Source organism: Gigantopelta aegis, chromosome 2 (genome assembly GCF_016097555.1).
Source record: "Gigantopelta aegis isolate Gae_Host chromosome 2, Gae_host_genome, whole genome shotgun sequence".
In the NCBI taxonomy this organism is placed as follows: domain Eukaryota; kingdom Metazoa; phylum Mollusca; class Gastropoda; order Neomphalida; family Peltospiridae; genus Gigantopelta; species Gigantopelta aegis.
The window spans coordinates 24183124-24202826 of NC_054700.1; the positions used below are offsets into that span (position 1 = coordinate 24183124).

Here is a 19703-nt window from a genome sequence, read left to right on the forward strand (position 1 = left end):
GATCAGCTAATGGTGATTAAAATTAGGCAAAAAATCGAAAAAGTTGTGTTTACTTACGGGCATTTGTGGCCAGCTGTCCAGTATTTATGTCCATTATTCCCGATAACAGTGGTTTTCTGACCAGATTTTTTTTTAAAACCTGAACTACGATTCATATTGCAATATTTGGTAATTTTCGTTGTTGGTAAAACGATCAAATTTATTATCAAATTAGCTTTCACAATCAGCTATCGATCCCTGAAAATGACCGCGACGTGCCGCCATTGTTGTCAAGCGAAAATACTTGCCGAAAACCACTTTTTGAACTCAAAATTTCAAGGTATTTTCAATTGAAAAAATCAAAACAAAAGCGACCATTTTGAAAAAAAATCTTTTTTCTTTAATTATATTTCCGTTTCCGGTGAGTGTCGTGTGCAAAACGACGAGAAATATGAATTGGGAATGCACTGTATACAGTGTACAGTATATCGACTGACGTGACGTTGGGCGAGATATCTCGCCTGCAGTACTCAGAAGGTTAATAAACAACAGGAAAGATATATATATTAATCAAAATGGAGAAAACTTGAGGTGTTTTCTCTTTTATAGATACATCGCCTGTCCTCATAACTAATGCATATTCCCTATGGTTAGTAGACTGGTCCGAACATCCCAACAGCCAATGGGATGGCCTAAATTCTTCTACTGTGTACCCCTTCCTGTTTCGGTCACGTGATTGTAACTTCCTTCTTTTCCCTGAGCGAATCGCACGGAGAACTGGAAGCGGGGAGGTCGGGTGGGAATCATTCCATGAGGACAGGTGATGTATCTATAAGAGAGAAAACACCTCAACTTTTCTCCATTTCTTTTCAACATCACCTGTCCTCAGACATTCGACAGATGGTGGCAGGTTCCGTACTCCAAAGATGCACAAGTCTTCTCCCCATGGACCGGTAGGAAACTGACAGTGGAAGAAAGAAGGTCAGCAGAGTTAGCCCATTCTCCATGATATGCATGAACAACCAATACCCGTGCTGTTAGTATTGACAGTGGGAATGGTGGCATCCGTCAGTGGTGTGGATGAACGAAGTCGTGAATTACGAAAAGGGTCACAAATCTGTTCTCCAATAATTGGGTTCTGAATGGTGGGTAAGCATTGCCATCGCGGATGCAGGTGTTAGGTAACCATCCAACCGATAATTGTATACTAAACGCAAACAAAGATGGTGGAAGCATCCATCAGAACATTAAACCAACAAAACCCCGATTTTTTTCTTACTAGTAAAACGGTGGAGAAGTTAGTTCAATTAGTAGGAAACAGGTCGTTAGTGTGCAGTGCATTAACTAACTAGTGTTATCCAGACAAAAAGTCATGTCACCAACCAGTGCGAAAGTTTGGAAAGGTGTCCAAAAACAATTTGTCAAAGTCAAGTCCTCATCTGTCGATTAGTAGGACATCTCGGGGTGCATTCTGGAATTCGACAGACATCAGTGGCGACGAGGACCAGAGCTTGAGCTGCGACCACAGGATCCAGATGGTGGAATCCCTCGACATCTTCAGGACACACATCCCTCAGGTAGTGGTTTGCGAAGATGGAGACAGTTGCCCAATAACACCCTGTTAAAATGCTGGTAATAGGTGTATTGCAGTGCAGTGACATGGTGGCGTCAAAGGCACGAAACTCATGTGGATGAGACGACAACGGTGGAGGGAAACCCTCTGCATGGTAAGCACACAGAATCGTGGACCAGATCCAAGTAGACACAGTGTTCTTAGTAATGTCGTTCAAGTGGCTCTGGTTGCATGAGAGGAACAGATGCTTTCAATGTTTGCAAAAAGACGTAGTTCTCTCGATGTAATGCTGAAAGGCTCGACCAGGACATAATGATAAGTCCTCAACATCGTGGGAACCCACAGTGTAGGTGCGAAGGGCTTGATCAAACAGGTGAAGTGTTTTCTCGAGGAAACTGCACCATGTCCACATCCAGAGCATGGAACTCTGACACTCTCACCGCCATAGCGAACCCCAGCAGGAATACCGTCTTTCTTGTCAAAACCTCTAAAGATGCCTCAGCTCATAAGGTGCTTTGGACAAGGACCTCAGAACCAGGTTCAAGTCCCACGTCGGTGGCCGAAATGTTGGACCTGATCATCGTGTTTGAAACTCTTAATCATGGAGTGGAACTCAGGAACAACAGCCAACTTTGTAACAGTGGCGGAGTCCTGAACAGTTGCGATGACCAAAATGAAACCAGTTGCTAGCCTGTGCCTCCCTGTGGTCGTCTCGGTTGTTACCAGTGGGGGCAATGCCCCACCCGATTCGTTTGGCGAGGGGCACATCGACGCGCCTGGTGCAACAAAGTGAACTGGAGATACAGCAGAAATTCTGACAAAATACATGAATAGTCTGAGGTTTCAGTTTCTGACTTGATGCACCATCAATGAAAACATAGCCACCAGACATCGTATGCAGCAGCTGTAGATGCCCGGTGAGTTTTCAAAATCGCCAATGTGGTCGGAGAAGAAAACCCCCTTTTTCCATAACCCGTCGGGGATAATGTCCACGCATGTAGTTGGTACAAGCATGGATTTGGATGGTGCTGTCTCGACATGGGATGAAGCAAGAGGCGATCCCAATCTGGTAGCAGTAGAGGATCTGGTGACATAAGACGTAGAAGGTCTGGATACCAGATTCCACTCTGCCATTTTGGAGTGATGAGAAGTATCCGACAATGGAACTCCTGAAACTGCTGGAGGACTGTTGGTAGTAACACTGGTGGCAGGAACGCATATGCGTCCATATTGTCTCAGCTAATGGCCAAGGCATCGAGATCCAATGCGTCTGAATCCAGAACCAGTGACACGTGCGATCTTAGTTGACGAAGGAAGTACGTCGCAAAAGATCGACAGTCGGTGTCCACAGCCTGTGACACACCCACCGGAATGCTTCTAGGTTGAGCATCCACTCGGTGCTTTGCGGACCGGACGGTTTGACAACGTGTCTGCCAGAACATGTGACACCCCTGGTATGTGACATGCTCTGAGTTACAGCAGGATGGCATCTGTCAGTTCGAACAGACGATAGATGAGATCGAGCAGGCTGCTGCAATGAGTTCCGCCCTGACAATTGATGTAGGCCGCCGCTGTCACATTGTCAGTCACTACCATGAGAGTTGCATGGATCAAGTGCTGACGCCAATGACGTATCGCACTGAACACTGCCAGAAGCTCTAACACGTTGATGTGGAAACTGGCTTTGACGGCAGACCACAGCCCCGATGTCCGACTGTTGAGATGGGCTTCCCAACCTTCTTGTGAGGCATCCACAAACAGATGGTCGGTCGTTTGGAATGGCCTCAAAGAGACTCCACCTAAGACGTTCGACAGAATCAGCCACCACTGCAGACAGGGTCAAAGGTTGTCGGGAAGAGTGATCATCAGACTGGGGTTGTTCAACATGATGTACGGATTCAGGAAGACTTGTAAACGCTGTAACTGCAGGCGATCCCGTAGAGTCAATCTTGGGCTGAAGTCAAAAGACCCAGTAGGCTCTGCCACGCATGGAAAGTCACAGGTTCGGCCAGAACTTTGGATACCGCAGATTGAATCTTGGTCCATCGGTCTGCAGGAACCCGAAGGAGTCCCAGATCGGTACGCAGCTGAATCCCAATAAACTGGAAATTCTTTGTTGGTAACAGTAGAGACTTTCCCTGGTTGACAATCCATCCAAGACGGTTCAAGAACTGAAGTACATAGCTGACTTGGCCAGCTAACTTCGTCTTGCTATGGCACTTCAAAAGACAGTCGTCCCTGCTGATGAAAACCCGCTGTTATTTTTGTGAACAGCCAAGGAGCTACCAAACAGCAGAACCATCCACTCATAGTGCACTCCCTGTAGCACGAACCTGAGATACAACTCTGGCGAAACAACAGTGAACGCAGTGAGGGGATAAACCGCACTGGACCATAGTAAAGCAGTCGCGATAAAAAACCTCAAACTGTGTGATGGCGACTGGAGAACTTCCGGAGCCAGCGGAAGTAGCGACTGACTGGCAACACCACCGGATGTAGCGATCGGCCTGCCAAATATTTCACTAAAGTCGTCAAGCAACAACCGGACCGACGCATTCTGTCGTCAACACCAATCCGGAACGCATATAACGTCGAATCAATGCCGTAGCACAACTGACTGTGTGGCCCAACAGCAACAGCAGCAAACCGACAATCGACAGGAAACTGGAAAACAGTAATGTCATCAGGCGGAATGTCGGTAGCAACCTCGGAGCGAGACATATCATCGAAGGTTCCATGCAACTGTAATATCTGATAACAGCAGCAAGGCAACACGAACACCGTATCTTCAACCACAGATGAGACTGGATCATCATGTGGAAATTTGTCATACGGCATGCATAAGCAGACCAACGAATGGAATGGCAGTCGCTGGAGACTGTGACCATGAAAGAAAGAAAGAAGTGTTTTATTTAACGACGCACTCAACACATTTTTTATTTACGGTTATATGGCGTCAGACATATGGTTAAGGACCACACAGATTTTTTTTAGAGGAAACCCGCTGTCGCCACATAGGCTACTCTTTTACGACAGGCAGCAAGGGATCTTTTATTTGCGCTTCCCACAGGCAGGATAGCACAAACCATGGCCTTTGTTGAACCAGTTATGGATCACTGGTCGGTGCAAGTGGTTTACACCTACCCATTGAGCCTTGCGGAGCACTCACTCAGGGTTTGGAGTCGGTATCTGGATTAAAAATTCCATGCCTCGACTGGGATCCGAACCCAGTACCTACCAGCCTGTAGACCGATGGCCTGCCACGACGCCACCGAGGCCGGTATGACCATGAAAAGTCGCGTCAGAATCCCCCAGAAACCTGGAAGCTAACATCAAAGATCGGTGACGACGGTCTGTGACACCTGTGATAGGCCATAAAGACCGACTGCGTGCACGGCTCCGGTGAGACGACTCAGACTGGTCACGAGAAGAGTATGAAGAACGCTAACCCGGTGAAACCGCTGAAGTCCCTTCCTCAGTAGCCGCAGGCGACAAACAGCAAAGTAAAGCCGCAGGATGGACCACATCCGGAACATCAAGACAAGCGAAGTCTAGATAGGGCCGGTAACAGGTGTCGCCCTTAAAATCGCAGGAACCATGGCAGCCATGGAAACAAACGTCTTCTGCAATATTGTCGGTAGCACTGACCTGCAAAGTACCGGCCGTCAATGAACATCCAAAGCAATCATCGGTGTCGGGCCCCGTCATGGAATGCGTCAGCGGGGGTAGACGTGACGGATCATGTCGTAAACCGCAGCCAGACAACCCCTCATCGTCATGTAGTCCGCAAATCCGTATCTATAACGGAAGCAGCCGAAGACGCATCTGCTCTCATAATGTGCGCACCAGCAAGGTGATCGTCAATAGTGGAAGCCGCAGCTGAACCGAACCATAGACGGTCCAAAAAAACCCATGTCCGAACCAAATAAGCGAAGGAAAAAGACCAGTCTACTAACCGTAGGGAATATGCACTAGTTATGAGGACAGGTGATATTGAAAAGAAATAGGATTTTCATAATTATTTTTGTTGTTTATACAAGAAAATATATCTTAATATACATGTATATTAAAAACTAGTAACAGTTACAGACCCAGACATCAAAATATACCAGACATGGTGACTTTGCCACACTCACCAGACCCAAACACAGACCCAGCTCTGGTGTGTTTTGGAGCCTTAATCTTCTCAGACTACTGAATAATTTTGATAAAGGCTAGGCTAAGTGAGTCCAGTAGAGTGTTTAGGAGCGCTCGCCGACAATTTGACTGGCACTATTGTCTTCTATTATATCACTTTTATCTATCGGTAGATGCAAAAACCAGTCTAGCGAGGGACTGATTGATCATTCTTCTGGACATACCTTAGGTATATTACTTTTGTCGACGTATTTTAATCAAATTTTAACTTAAAAGTTTATAAATTCCTAAAAATAATTTATGTACATCAGACCTAAAAATTACTGAATACAAAATAGAAAACTTTACCAGTTTTGAGAAGTAGGTTACTGTAAACTTAGTAAGCACAAAAAAACATCATCTTTGTTACATTTTAGATTTTAAAAAATATCTATTATAGATTAGAAATTCAGTTTACCTTTCACGTAGAACTAGTTGATGAGGTTTATCAAAGCCTGCTTTTGTTTTCTTGAAAATATTCGCCTCACTTTCTTCATTTGTCTCTGTGAGAATCAGTTCAGGTTCTAGAAAAAGGTTTACAACTTAATGTACACAAATGCAAAATAACAAATAATAATAAACAATTATAATAACAAATAATAAAAACCCAATAATAAAACAAAATCTGGCTGTACTGATCTAAATAACCCGTATATACAAGTAACATCAAGTATAGTTATGATAACTATAGTTCATCCCATCCTCCTACAAAAATGTGTTTTGTAGATCATTTTAGTTTGATTTGATACAAGAAGAAAAGTAAAAGTATTTTGGAAATAAAAAAAATAAAACATTTAGAAAACAATCGGCTCAGAAATAAATAACTTGAAGTTCACTGTATAAAAAAAAGACTATAGATGCATGAACAAAAACATTATTAGAAAAAACCAACCATGTCCTAATAATGTTTCATTGTAAAAGTAAAGCAAATGAATATTTGATCAATAACACCTCAACACATTCTAAACCACAGCCATTTGTGGTTATTTTAACAACTGGTTAAGAGAGAGAAATAGAAAACCGTTGCCACCATATGAGTTATTCCTATCAAAAAAGCAATGAGGGATTCTTTATATTCATTTTCTCATAGGCAGGACAGTACATACCATGGCTTTTCATTACCAGTCACGGGGCACTAGTTGGGATGGGGCGGGGGAAGAGAAAATCTGAATCTATTGAAGGCAATCGTTCCTGCGACCAACTGCACCTTGGGCAAGTACTCTACCGCTGAGTTACGCGTTTCCCTATCTCTACAAGTACTCTACCGCTGAGCTACGCGTTTCCCTATCTCTACAAGTACTCTACCGCTGAGCTACGCGTTTCCCTATCTCTACAAGTACTCTACCGCTGAGCTACGCGTTTCCCTATCTCTACAAGTACTCTACCGCTGAGCTACGCGTTTCCCTATCTCTACAAGTACTCTACCGCTGAGCTACGCGTTTCCCTATCTCTACAAGTACTCTACCGCTGAGCTACGCGTTTCCCTATCTCTACAAGTACTCTACCGCTGAGCTACGCGTTTCCCTATCTCTACAAGTACTCTACCGCTGAGCTACGCGTTTCCCTATCTCTACAAGTACTCTACCACTGAGCTACGCGTTTGCCTATCTCTACAAGTACGCTACCGCTGAACTACGCGTTTCCCTATCTCTACAAGTACTCTACCGCTGAGCTACGCATTTCCCTATTTCTACAAGTATTCTCAAAGTACTGCTAAAGCAATACATGTCCCCATATTGCTCCAACAATTTTTTTTATCTCCTAAATTTAAGGGCCATAACTGTGAATAATGGGTAAATCGACATGCAACTTAAACTTTATCTGTCAGTGTTCTCACCGAGTAAAAATTAAAGGAGGGCATCCACGCAATACCCCATCTTTCAAAAAAACGAAAAGCAACAAAAAAAAAAAAAAACGGAACCACTCTCCACAAAGCTTGGTTACCATATATCATTGTGTTGGTCGACTTTGTGACAAGACCTACTCCTTATTTTTCACCTCAGTATCTGGTATGAAATACAAGCCAACTCATCTTTTATGTACTGTTAGTTGAAACGGATATGTTAACATTCACGGCATTCGTTTTGCTGAAGCAATCTAAGTTTTAATATTATTATTATTTTAATAAAGATTTCAAGATATATGAAAAACAATAAAAGATTTTTGTAAAGTGATCCCCTAATGTGAGATAAAAAAAAAAATTGCTGTTCATTTTATTTACATCTTTATCAAATGAATTGATCGCTTTAATATCGCCAGCTGATAAAAAGTGATTTTGTTTTTGTAAAGGTGGTGAATGTATTATTTGGCACCCAAGATATAAATGATTTTTATGATGAACACTACCACTTCCGTTGTTTTTATAAGAAGCGATATCCCCCAAAAATAAATGTTTCTAATATTTTATAAAGAATTCCTAAATAAACAAATGACAGTACATAAAAATCATCAGTTATAACCAATTAAATCTGCAATTGAGGATTATCAAATATCAGACGATAGTTATTGGACACAAAAGACAGAATGACCGTTCTAATCATGTGACAAATGTGGTGTCAAATAAGTGTTTTTTCAGTCGGAGATTGCCAAATGGATAAAAAATAAAATGTTTTTATTGCTCAAATAAAATCAGGGTTGGAAAAATCCCATCCCCAGACACCCGGGGCTACCAGATTTCATGAACGGGCAACCAATTTCGCCCATGACGTAAGCCTGGTGGGATACTAGGAGAAAAAAACACCAAAAAAACCCACACCTAAAATATAATTTTTAAATCCCACCCCAATACCCCCTGAGCCCTCTCATTATTTGAAATTACTATTCAATTACTTTACCAGCCGCTAATCCACATGCTCACGTGAACTAAGCAAACTTCAATTAGTCGCCAGCCATACAACTCGGATGTTTGTTTTTACAGTAATGATTACAAACACGCGAACAGACATTAACAATTTATCGAAGGTGTTCTCATCTCTCAAATGATGTCTGACTTGAAGTTAATCCCATTGAACAACCCGACAAATATCACAGAACGTGTTTTGATAATAATTACCAACAATACAATTGACAAAATACAATGTCCTTTCCTTAGATAATTGACTACTCAGTTTACAGAAATGCCCTAATTGAAACTAAATTACTCTCACATGTCACACACATGTAATACATACATTTGTTGTTTTACATCATTGGCGAAAGAATACTTGCTATGCGTAGACATGGACAAGTTTATTACCCAAAAATGTAAAGACCCAGCTAATAATTCTCAGGAAATAACACCAGCTAAAAAAGCAAAATTCAACAATATGGACTATGACAATTCCCGTTGAGTTAGAAAATTTCAACAGGCGTGGAAAGATGAATTTTCTTGGGTATGATACGAAGGAGACAGTAATTTGCTAGATGGGGAAATGTTTTGCGGCTCGTGTAGAGAATATCCAGCTATTAGTGATCATACAGCTAGTTTATTTACTGGAACCACCAATTTCAGAAAAGAGCCCCTTAAAAAACATGATTTATCGAAGGGGTACGTTGCTTGCATGGTTCGTCGTACAAGTGAACGAAGAAAGAAAACAGGTGGGCAAAATCGTTTTAAGATGAATGAAAAATCTCTTAATCGAATGACAAATTTATTTAACACAACATATGTGCTGGTTAAGAATGGAAAACCGCTAAATGACTTTGAATGGATGTGCAATTTGCAAGAGAAAAAAAACTTGATTTGGGATCTAATTATATGAACAACAAAGCTACTGAACTTTTTCATCAGTTATTTTTTCGTACACACTGCGGTTTGTTATCTTTGATGTTCAGAGTGCAGACTGATCAATTTCTTTCTTTTTTGTAGAAAAAAGTGTGCATTTGGAAATACTGGAGATGAGTGCTGTAAAATATAGTAGGACACAGGAAAATAAAGAGAAGCGCGAAGAATAAAGGAGGGTGGCAAAATACAATAGTGGGGCGGGCCGCACTGCATAAATGGAGCAGCGAGAACACTGTCTGTAACAATACATGATAAAGCTATATACAAAATTTCATCTCAATATCTTCAGGCATGGCAAAAAGTGCAAAAACGAAATTTTCATGTCCTAAGCTCAAGGGGCCATAACTCTATCAAAAATGGGTAAATCACCATATAATCAAACTTGATCTATAACAGTACACAGTAAAGATATACCAAAAATTTCAAGGCATTGTGAAACAAAATCTGGTAAACTATACATTTGTGTATGTGGGACAGACGGATGGACAGACGAACAAACAGACAAATAGACCGAAGGACAGAGATGAACTTAAAAAACAAAGTCGAGCTGTACAAACTTTGAAGACGGAAAGATGCGTCGGCAGTCGACTGTGAGGTGTCAATCATATCCAGTACAAGAGACGGGGTAACTACTGGTCTGGAAACATCGTCCCTAAACAACAAACAATAACAACACTTTAATTACAATGGATAAACAACTTCATAAGAAAATGAAACTTAATAACAGATAGTTTAATAATAAAAGAAAAACAATTTCTGAAACATATTTTTAAGAATTAATTTTTTTTAAATTATATTTTGATACAAAAAAGTGAGAAGTTATATAAGTAACCCCTACCTTGAGTCTACCTGTTTTTCCTCTGTTGCCAGTGGCTGGACTGGGTGAAGTAGAGTCCCCTGCTTTGGCAGTGACAGGTGGAATCCACCTTTTAGAAAAATACATACATTTGATTAAATTAGAATTGACCACCATCACACTACTGCTGCTAAAATCCCCTACAAATGCACCATCCCTTATCATGTACAATTTGATATATGCAAGTGACACTATATTTACACCCAAAACACTACCTGACAGATGAAATGAAATCCATGTAAGTGGCATCCATAATGGGAAAAAACTTGAATTATTTTCTCTTTTCGTGAATATTTTTAACCTGACCTCTGACCTATGGTACTATCACCGTTTAAAATGGACTGGTCAGAACATCCCAACAGCTGATTGGCTAGTGCCTTCTTCCAGTCACATGATCTCCTCTTGTTTAAGCTGAAAAGGAGAACTGAAGTATTACATATTACTTGCATTATAAGCATTAATGGGAAAACAGTGACTAGTTTTTCTAACCCGAATCTGTAGATAATGAACTTGACTTTGATCGACTTCGACACAGCTTTTCCGACATGTCTGGCTGAGAAGATGACTTAGTTCCAGTCAACTTCTGTCGAGTTTTCTGACTGTTACCTGAAAAAACCCCAAAAAAACCAAACATAAAATACTGCATATACTGTGTGAGTGTGTGTGTGCAGGCCTTGACCGTAGGTTTTTAGGTTATAAAATCTAGTAGCCCTCAGTAAAAATTGGTAGCCCCATAACTTTAAAAAAAAAGGAAGAAAAGTCATTTATTTTTATTTAGACATGTTGTTTTATAGTCAGGCTTGTTTTATAGTGAGGGTTATACCTTGAAGTAGGCTACATACAATGTTTTATGGTGGTTTTCAATCATTTAGGGTGTCCTGAATCAGAAACTGCATGACGACACTTTGTTATCATTGAGCAATTTTTTTGACAGTCATTTTAAAACCACCAGCTCTTGCTAAAAAATTAGTTTTTTTTCAGTTAGGCCCATTGCATTATGCTATGTTTTATTTGTAAATGATTATTAGAAGACCCCCTACCTATTTGGATACCTTTTACAAACACTAAATAATAATTTTAAAAAAACCCCAAAACATATCAACATTTTAGGCGAGTTTGATGATGGCCATCTTGGTTTACAAAATGGCTGCCATTTAGATATTTGTTTTTACAATATTACCGCACCCAGGCAAAAACAAAAAAAGGTTTTAAGTTGTATATAGGTAGGTGGGCATGCTTTCACAACATAAGCAATAATATTTGTAATCTCTATTGGCCAATATAAAAATCGTAACATTTTGGGTGAGGGATTTCCACAGAAGAAAGTTAAAGAATAACAGATTTTAAAATAAAAATCCCAATTTAATATAATTTACACCTTGCAAGGAACATGATATTTGGCATAATTTCTGAAATTAAATATTGATTTTATTTTAAATAATGTAATTATAATATACTTTAAGTGTATTTTCATGTATTTATGCAAGAGTAATATTCTATAATTTGGACGGAGGGGGAATATTATATTTCTATTAAAGGGATTGGACTATCATGAGTTCGTAGCCGTTTCAAAAGTTTTCAACAAATATAATATTAATGCATTATTAAAATTAAAATGTACTTATATTTACTTGCTTAGAATATGATTATCTCTATAACCCATTGTAATGTTTTGTATCTCATATAATATTTTCCAACGGCCAAATGAAATTTTAAACAAAATTACGGTCAAAGGTCATTCCAAATGTATGTATTTGTATACTACTTTATATGTAAAACATGTTAAGGTAAGATAGAGTTTTAAAAGACAGAAAAAAAATTGTTTTATTTAACGACGCACTCAACAAATTTTATTTGTTTACGGTTATATGGCATCAGACATATGGTTAAGGACCACACAGTTTGAGAGGAAACCCGCTGTCGTCACTACATTGGCTACTCTTTCTGATTAGCAGCAAGGGATCTTTTATTTGCCCTTCCCACAGGCAGGATAGCACAAACCATGGCCTTTGTTGAACCAGTTATGGATCACTGGTCGGTGCAAGTGGTTTACACCTACCCATTGAGCCTTGCGGAGCACTCACTCAGGGTTTGGAGTCGGTATCTGGATTAAAAATCCCATGCCTCAACTGAGATCCAAACCCAGTACCTACCAGCCTGTAGACCAATGGCCTTACCATGACGCCATCGAGGCCAGTTTTAAAAGACAGGAAAAAGCATGATGTATGTTTATTTTGTTGGTGGAACAAACAGTCATACGGGCGTACATTTTTGTATGGGGGCCAACCTACAGAATCCAACTCACCATTAATTATTATTTGAAGTTTTACCTCAAACTGAGTTTATAATGCACATGAACAGGGCCCTTCCAAACATGTACAACGAATCCCTATTTGAGAGCTACTTTCAGAGTTATTTATATCATTTTTGCATGGTAACCACCTTAATCAATCAGATTGGAAAATGCCTATTCTGTGTGCTCCCTATCGAAGCTACATATGCAGATATTTACATATACATGCAGGGTCACACAACCTCAGCCAATCAGGCACAAGTATCCCGTGCTCATATCCAGAGATTCGCAGATTGCAAGTAGTCGTTCATATGCTGTGCTTCATGGTCATGCATATTATTAAGAGTGTTTTAAAAAAATGTCTAATTCAAGTTTAAAAATGTCTAATTCAAGTTAAAAGTTCTAACTGTTCAGTACAGCTAAGTTAGAAGTAGCTTTAACACCAACTTCTGCGAGACGACGAAGAGAAACTACCCCCGAAAGAGACAACGTGTCCAACAGTCAGACGGTTGCAGATGCCAAAAAGGGGAGAAAGACTAATTCTAAAGGCAAACTGAATCAGGATAACCCTGTTAATTGGATAACAGAACTACGGAATTTCCTAGCAAAGAAGGAACTGAAAACCCCACTGTCTATAACACAGAGAGATTTAATCAAATTTGCGCAATACAAGTTGTCGTCAAACGAACTCCACGAACGCGAACTTTCCAACACGAATAATGTGAATGAAGAAACAGATGATATAATTGAGGTGAGTGCCCAGACATGCACTATTTCTTCAGCAGAAGAAATGCCAGCCGTGTTACCGTGCGCCATCCTACCAGTGCACAGTAACACATGTTCAGCTCCCGCGCCTGAGCAAACAGTGGTTTCCGACGACAATATCCACCCAAACGATGTCAATGGGGAAATCAGCCTACTAAGGCAAGAGGTGACAAATCTACAGGCCACTGTTCAGAATTTCATCGAGGGACAGCTGGGGGTTAATGCTTCAAGAAACCAGCAACCGACAGCAAGCCTCTTCCCACAACCGGAAAACAGACAGTTGCCAGGTATGCATTTATTACTGGGTAGAAGACAGGGGATCGCGTCCCATGAATTACCGAGTCGTTAATGTGGCCCCCAGTATTTGACGACAAATTCTGGACGTAAACTTGGCATTGTTGCTACTCCAACCGCATGAAGCTATTGACACTATCAGAACGATAGCTGACACAGATGGCAATGTCATAATGATCAAAGGGGCACCCAATTCCAAAATAAACCGGTCCCTATCGTCAACTGAATTTGTATTGGCATTTTAAAAGTATACAGACATATTATGTGAACAAGAACCCACAAAGAGACAGGAACTACACACATATATGCAAGATGTGGTAGAAATAGCATCACAGTTTGGCAGTAATGTGGGTTATGAGTACCACGTGGTTTTTGCTACCAGAGCAGGAACATTGTGGCAAGTCTACAACATCAGTATAGACTGGTCCATTCGTGATCCTGTGTTGTTTAACACATTGACAGTAGGAAGAAGACAACCTGGCTGCAGTTATTGTGCTAGCCCACAACATCCCACAGACCAGTATGGTAGGCGAGATGGTACTTCCAAATTTGCAAATGGAGCAGTAAAGAGACACCATAGGACGCCATATCATAATGCATCAAAATAAACAAATATGTAATAATTTCAATGAAGACAAAGGGTGCTCCTGCACATCATGTGCTTTTGTACATGCATGTCTTTCATTTAAAGGAAATCACTCCAAAACTGTGTTCGCAAAACAATATTTGACAACTGGACTGGGATACTGTTAAAAGGTCGTCTATTAATGTGGACCAGATGAGTGCAGAATTGGTACACCATCCAGACAGGAATTTTGTGAACAACTTAATTACAGGGTTTAAGGGTGGTTTCTACACAGGAATAGACAATGAACTGAACACCACCTACCATTGTAAAAACAATCAGTCAGCCCGACATGACCCAGACTCAGTGAGTGAACTTTTACAAATTGAGAAAAATAAAGATTTTATATTATTGGGCCATTCCACATCCACCTTTTTCAGTTTATAGGATCAGTCCACTCGGCATAGCTACCGGGAAATATTCAGGAAAGAAAAGGCTTATAGTAGACATATAGACGAAGTGGATAGTCTAAATGATCTATTGATAAAAGGAAATATTCCATGGTATATGTAAAAATTGATGATGCAATCCGAACAATCCAAAACTTTGGGCAGGACTCCTTAATGTGCAAATTTGATATTGCAGATGCGTTTAAGCAGATACCAATTCACCCATCATTGTGGCATCTCCAGGGGATTGAATGGGAAAACAAATTCTTTTTCTTCACAAAGTCTTGTTTTTGGGTGTCGTTCTAGTCCCAAAAAATTTGACAATTTATCAGTAGCTATTTGTTGGATAGCTCAGGAAAATTACAATGTTAAATGTGTCTATCACTTACTAGATGACTTTCTTACAATAGACAAACCAACTTTTGTGCAGAACGAACACTTGCTAAAATGACTATGTTGTTTAAGAAACTAGGGGTTCCACTAGCAACACACAAAACTACTGGACCAACAACATGCTTGGAATATTTGGGGATCATTTTGGATTCAGATAAACTTGAAGCTCGTCTCCCAAGGGAAAAGATAGTCAGGATCACTGAAGTGATTCAGGAATTCTTAAATAGGAAATCATCAACCAAAAGACAGCTACAATCATTGTTAGGACACATGAACTTTGCTTCCAGAGTTATTGTCCAGGAAGATCTTTTGTTTCCAGCCTTCTGTTACTCTGCAAATCAGTTAAAAGAACAACATCATTTTGTGACTCTCAACAGTGATTGCAAAAAAGAGCTAAAACTATGGTTACATTTTCCGATAAATTGGAATGGTTGCTCCATGTTTTCTGATCAGTGGTATACTTGTGACTATGACATGCAGCTATTCACAGATGCTTCAAGTACACTGGGGTTTGGTGGCTACTATGACGGTAGTTGGTTCAGCGACACATGGCCACACAAAATCTCCACAGCCAAGGACAAGTCTATGGCTTTGTTAGAACTATACCCTATTGTGGTGGCAATGGTATTGTGGGGTCATTCATGGGTCAAACATTTTATTTTGTTTCACTGTGACGAGGCGACAGTACAGATAGTAAACAAAGGACAGTCAAGATGTGCTCATATTAATAAATTCATGTGGTGACTAACATTATGTGCTATGGAATATAATTGTGTGATTTCAGCCAAGCATTTGCCGGGTCAAACAAATCAAATTTCTGATGCTTTGTCTCGTTTCAATTTTCAGAAGCCAAGACAATCCTAAAGCGAAAATTCAAATGTCATTGGAAGACGAGGAATAGTGGATACATCCCTGACTGTGACAGCATCAACCAACTAGACAGAAAAGAACAAACTTTAATCTTCGGTCTTCACACTGAACAATGTGGCCTAAGGAAGCACCTAAAAAGAATAGGACTTGCAGAGGTGGCCCAATGTGAATGTGGTGCTGAAGAGCAAATACCGGAACATGTTCTACAAACCTGCCCGCACCTAGAAGAAATCCGACTGAAAGTTTGGACGGAAGACACGTCCCTCAACACCAAACTCTGGGGGACCTGTCGACGACCTCCAGAAGACGGCAAACTTCATCACCACATCCAGATTACTAATATATCATTTTCCCCCGAATTTGAGAATTTTCTCCAGCACCAGGTGGGGGGCAATTGCCCCCTGCCCCAATTCCATATGCTAATGGAAACAAACAGAAGTCTTGATAGATCTAAAAACTCAGGTCAGTCCTTCAATAAACTTTAGAACCGGGACTCAAAATGTTACAAATTTTGATATGTCACACAGGGCTCACGTGAGTGGGCGAAGTGAGCTCAAACTTCGCTTTGACCAGCTTGACTTTGCCGTACCAGTAACCGTAAGGCGAAATCTGTTTCGCCTTTTAAAAAATAGTGGCTACGTGCATTGTACACAATCACATATGATGAAGAACTTGAGCAACACCTATTCATAGACAATAAATAAGTGTCTGAGAGTTCGAAGTGACACTGGCGCCACAAAATCATGCGACAGCTCACATATAAGCGGTCTAACCTACATGTAGCTCAAACAACACCTGGGTCTGGTATTAAAGTAGGCCTACACATGCTATTGATTGTTGATAACTTTAATTCTGTTGTCAGGTGTGTGTACTGAAACTTGTACAAGGGTATGAATCTAAACTATGGTGAGCAAATTTATTACGGAAAATACTCTGAAAAATAAACTGAAACAAAGATGTCAAAATTATAAAATAAAACCTGTCCTAGGGGCCATCTGTAATCAGCGGTCTCTCTGCCGTATGCGGCCCCTTTTTCCCCACTAAAATATTTTAATGTAGATGCACTCCCAAGTCGCTAAAATGCTGGCGTTAAGCGGCCACTGTAAATTCTATATATAATTTTTATATATTTTAAACAAAATGCGACAAGATGCAGCAAATAAGCAATTTTCACACCTTGACGGTTACTAGTACCGATTCAGTCCGACACCTGTATCAATTAAGAAATTAAAACTGTGGAATGCATTTATTTGCCTCTGGTTAATCTAAGCTTAACATTGGTAGATTAATCAGTAGTAATTAAATAAAAAGAAAAGACAAACTTGTGAGAGAATGAATTAACATTTAACAAGTAATAGTTTTAGTAAAATCACCTGCATCGTATGTAACATATATCAGGTGAAATTATTTACATACATGCACTTAAATGCAGCCATGTCAAGGAAGCTATATACAGATTTTTTTTATAACCTTTTTTGGAATTCGTCTTGTGCAGAAATAGTTTTTTATATGCTAATGGCAGATTCGTAATCATCATATTACATACTCTTTCGTTTCAATCTTTATACTGGTTTTGTGGATTACTGGTAATCAGTTTTCTTAGCTGTGGCAGTAATGTCAATGACTTGACCGTATCTTTGTTCATGTAACTTTGAACAGGATGTTACCACATCCAGCATAAGAATACCACCATTGCAAATATATGAGTATCGTCAGACATCTGTGTTTGTTGTCTTGGTGACAAATCTCTCCAGTTCCTTGCAGTGTATGCCATTACAGGATGTGATCCCATCACCTACTATATATATGTCAGTAATGTTGAAGCATAATGTTGGTCTGGAGGTACTGGGGGAACAAGAGATAAACTTTCATGACCTGATCACAGCTGAATAGTGACTTGCTATATATAAGACAAAACAATGCAAACATCCATGAACCACTTGAAGCACATAAATATTACAAATAAAAGAGACATTCCCAAAATCAGAAAGTCTACTTCTTACTGATCCTGCTTTGACTGAGCATATCAATCAAGTTAAAACCAAGATGTGGAAAGCCGATGATCAGCAAAATCTATGAAATGTGAATATATCTGACTGTGGGTGGGAAATTATAAATGACAAACCGAGTCATTGTACTGGTGTGTGCTCCACTAGAGCTTATGGAAGTAATGGTATGTGGCTGTACTGCTAAAATTACTTGCATCCCGAATAACTGTTCTGTTCAAGGGTTATCTTGCACAACTTTCATCATCACATTACTTTTGCATTTACCATAGTATGACACCCAATAGCCAATGTATTTTTGGTGCTGGGCTGTCGTTAAAACATCTATTCTATTCTATGCACCACTTTCTGAAAATGTATGGCACCGGATCATAGTATATCAAAGAAGGAGGCTGCTCATTAAAATTAGGTGCTTATTTTAAAAGGACTCACATTCAATATAAAACCTTTTCCCATAAAAATTGACAAAAATATGCATTGATCTTCTCAGTACTGTGAATATACACTTATTAAAACTACATTCATGATAGCCCTTAATGAACAATATAGTTTTTAGTTTAAATCATTAAACAGAATCTGGGGGAAATATTCAAAACTACGACATTAATATGTGACAGAATGAAGTGTCTCAAATGTGGCATTATATGTATGGAGCAAAAAAAATAAATATATATATATAAAATAGTAATTATCCCTACCTACCTACCCACCCACATTTGAAACTACTGGTCGGAATTTAAGGACAAAACAAAATATATTTAAGGATGGCCTCAAAGGAGGGGGTAAATATGATATGAAAAAAATAATCTAACAACCACCAACTAAAAATCCGACCTATTCTACCTAAAGTAATTTGTCTGATATGATTCCAGAAACACACTATTAATACTGTTTTATTATTATTATATTTGTTTAGGTCTAATCTCGTAATGAAGGCTTACAAAATATTATTGAAACACTTCATACGGTTTCCATGTGTAGAACTGTCTGCTAATCATACGATTCTGAAGATCGATATTGCATATTTCAATATTTAATATAGCTGTAACTATCTTCAATAGGTGTCATTTTGAAGAATCGTAACAAAACTTGCCTTTATTCCAAAACAATAGCATTTTTTATTGATGACAATAAATTTGTAAATGCAGTAAGCTAGTTATCCCAGACAGAGGATCGCCATGTGTGTTTGTGCTATCATGTGACATGATCAGATGTCATTTTGAGTAAGGTCATCGCGCAAAGCAATAGTAAACAATGAGAGAGATTTAATTAAAAATAATTTGTAAGAAAGATTAATATTTTTAACATTGAAAACATTTGTCAGTTTATACATTTCTTTAACATAATAAGAGATATTAATTTTGTAAACAATAATCTGACAATCTGCATAGGTAGCCCAGAAGAAAATAAACCGTGATTGAGTTATGGTTTAATTTAGACTTTAGCTGGCGGTAAATAGTCTTGATCATACAAGGTGTTAGCTATAAGTAGGCATCAAAACAACAGGCCGTGTTGTTGATTGTCATAAATGACTACGAAAGGATAACCCATGACCCAAATGAAAATTCCATGACTTTCCATGACCCGTATGAACCGTGTATATCTTGCCACTGAATTACATCAAATTATTTGTATTAGTTTGCCATGTTAAAAAAAATCCTACCACTAGCAAATATACTCCTTTATTTCTCTAAATCATATTGCTCAACTGTCACCTGTGG

General features: G+C 39.5%; 1 protein-coding gene across 1 annotated transcript in view; it reads right to left on the minus strand.

Moving 5' to 3' along the window:
• LOC121387793 overlaps window positions 1-19703 on the minus strand; it is an 85680-nt gene that overhangs the window by 31130 nt on the left and 34847 nt on the right. Inside the window, exons 12-15 of the mRNA XM_041519003.1 lie at window positions 10837-10953; window positions 10330-10417; window positions 10049-10143; window positions 6147-6252 (exon numbers count right to left, since the gene is read on the minus strand). Coding sequence (XP_041374937.1) covers window positions 6147-6252; window positions 10049-10143; window positions 10330-10417; window positions 10837-10953 — 406 coding nt within the window. The remainder of the gene's footprint in view (window positions 1-6146; window positions 6253-10048; window positions 10144-10329; window positions 10418-10836; window positions 10954-19703) is intronic.